General features: G+C 36.9%; 1 protein-coding gene across 1 annotated transcript; it reads left to right on the top strand.

The window, feature by feature from the left end:
* The first annotated feature begins 786 nt into the window (after positions 1–786).
* On the top strand, positions 787–1,774 carry LOC106986261 (olfactory receptor 4P4-like). The gene has a single exon (XM_015084433.2). The coding sequence runs from the start codon at positions 839–841 to the stop codon at positions 1,772–1,774; it is 936 nt and encodes a 311-aa protein (XP_014939919.2). The 5' UTR covers positions 787–838.
* The last annotated feature ends 690 nt before the right edge of the window (positions 1,775–2,464 follow it).

Here is a 2,464-nt window from a genome sequence, read left to right as displayed (position 1 = left end):
GGGAGACTACAAAGTCCTCCATTTCCATGAGTGCTTTCTTTTTTTTTATTTATGCCCATTATTAAGTTTAATGACGATGGAGTTTACCTTAAAACATGCATGTACACTAAAACCAAAATAAGAGATCTACATATTTTTTCTAATTCTTTTTCAAAATGTCACTGATAAAATCTGCTCTGTGCTGTGTTTTCAACTATTTTTGTGTCATAACATAGCCAGCAAGATCGACTTTTGGTTATGTGCTACCCATTCCATTCCCAACCTTGTATTTCAAAGAGTATTACTTGCAATCCTAATCACTCAACGCACAATTTAGGCAAATGTGCTTTTGTTTTTGTTTTTAAATGCAACTGCATTCCTTGATTGTATGTCTTCAGGCAATTCAGGAGAAGGTTCCATATCCTGCTGGGGAAAGAGCATTACCTGGAATGAAAAGCCTGTTGTGAGTAATGAACACAAGGGAAATGAGGAATAAGATAAATTTTATGCATCAAATTAATGCCACTGTTATCTCAATGTTATAAAGAACAGTAGTAGAACTTCTGTTTGGAAAATAGTAATTTTCAAATCATGATATTTTCAAAATTTAATCAAATGTATTTTTAACACTATAATTATGACAGACTATTTGAGAAAATTAAAAAAATCATAGCGGAAGCAGTTGATTCCCAAGAAAAAAACCATAATAATATTGATTTATGATTTACCTTCTGTGATTTGTTGAGTTAGCTTTTTGCTTTAATTAGAAATTGATTTATGATTGTGTTAATATTATCAATGTTTTCATTCAAATTTTTTCTTTCCAGATACTCAGTTATCTGTGCATAGCACACAATTTATGGGAAGTCAGAGGAACATCTCAGAATTCATTCTTTTGGGACTTTCCTATAACCAGAACATACAAATTTTTTGCTTTGTATTCTTCTTGTTTTGTTATGTTTCCATTTTGGTGGGAAATGTCTTAATTCTCGTCTCCATTCGATGCAGTGCCCTTTTTTACCAACCAATGTACTATTTTCTCGGTCACTTATCCTTTATGGACATTTGCTACACCTCCTGTGTGACACCCAAACTGATAGGTCATCTGCTGCTGGCCAGAAAAACCATCTCTTATGGTGATTGCATGTTACAGGTCTTTTCATTGCACTTTTTGGGAATGATTGAAATCTTCATCCTCACAGTCATGGCCTTTGATCGCTACGCTGCCATCTGCAAACCTCTCCACTACCTGCTTATCATGAACAGAGCAAGGTGCAATCTCCTAGTCTTAGCTGCTTGGGCTGGTGGGGCCATCCATTCTTTTTCTCAGTTTTCTATGATATTCCAGTTGCCTTTCTGTGGCCCCAACGAAATCAATCACTACTCTTGTGATATCTTCCCTTTGCTGAAAGTTGCTTGTACTGATACCTACATCACTGGTGTCCTTGTGGTTGCCAATTCAGGTCTGGTCAGTTTAGTGACCTTTGTTCTCTTGTTTGGGTCTTATGTTGTCATATTATTCACTTTAAGACATCAGTCGGCTGAAGGAAGACGCAAAGCCCTCTCCACCTGTGGGTCTCATATCACTGTGGTCATCTTATTTTTTGGGCCTTCAATCTTTGCCTACCTTCGACCTCCGATCACGTTCCCCGAGGACAAAATATTCGCTCTATTTTATACCATCATCGCTCCTATGTTCAATCCCTTAATCTACACCCTGAGAAATACAGAGATGAAAAGCGCGATGAGAAAAGTTTGGTTTCAAATGATATTTTCAGAAGAAAAGCACAATTGATTTGTCCTATTCAATATGCTAAAAAGTTTATGCAGGAGTAAAAGTAGACTTGGAATCAGAGAGCTTGTTGGTGTTCAGATCACCGAAACCAAATCGTTCACTTTATAAATGTCAGAGATGATGAGCCGAAGCATTGTGAGCAAGGTGACAATTTTACCGGCAGAACTGAGATTGGCTTAGGGCATCTGCATATTAAACATATTCCAGGCTGAGTGAACGGTGGGGCTGTCATACCCAGTAGTCAGTTAGGGAGCTGTGAGGCTGACAGCGAATTTTAATATTCATTTGCATATGAAATTGATACACGGGGATTCGACAACATTTTGGCCCTCTGGAGAAATGAACAAGTTTAAAAGTGGTTTTCCGAAATTAAAACAGAATGTTTTTAATTATCGAATTTTATTTCCTGTAGAATATTCATCTGACTCTTATGTGATCACACTCTGCAATAAATTATGTGATGAAAAAAATTCAGGCAGATAATTTGCTTTAGAGTTGCAAAGAAGAAGGCGTGGCTACACTGGTCCTCTGGGGAGTTACAGCAACTTTTCCCAATCCCATCTGCCTTAAAATTTCATAGGCAGGAACAAAGGGACAGGTGGTAATTTACATTTCTGTTATAGTGTTTATTACATCATATATGTTCAGAATGTGGAAAGACAGAATGAGAAAATTAATAGATCTTCTCCC

Source organism: Acinonyx jubatus, chromosome D1, assembly GCF_027475565.1.
Source record: "Acinonyx jubatus isolate Ajub_Pintada_27869175 chromosome D1, VMU_Ajub_asm_v1.0, whole genome shotgun sequence".
NCBI classification, from domain to species: domain Eukaryota; kingdom Metazoa; phylum Chordata; class Mammalia; order Carnivora; family Felidae; genus Acinonyx; species Acinonyx jubatus.
The sequence above is the reverse complement of the archived record's forward strand: the minus strand, read 5'-3'. Positions and strand labels throughout refer to the sequence as shown.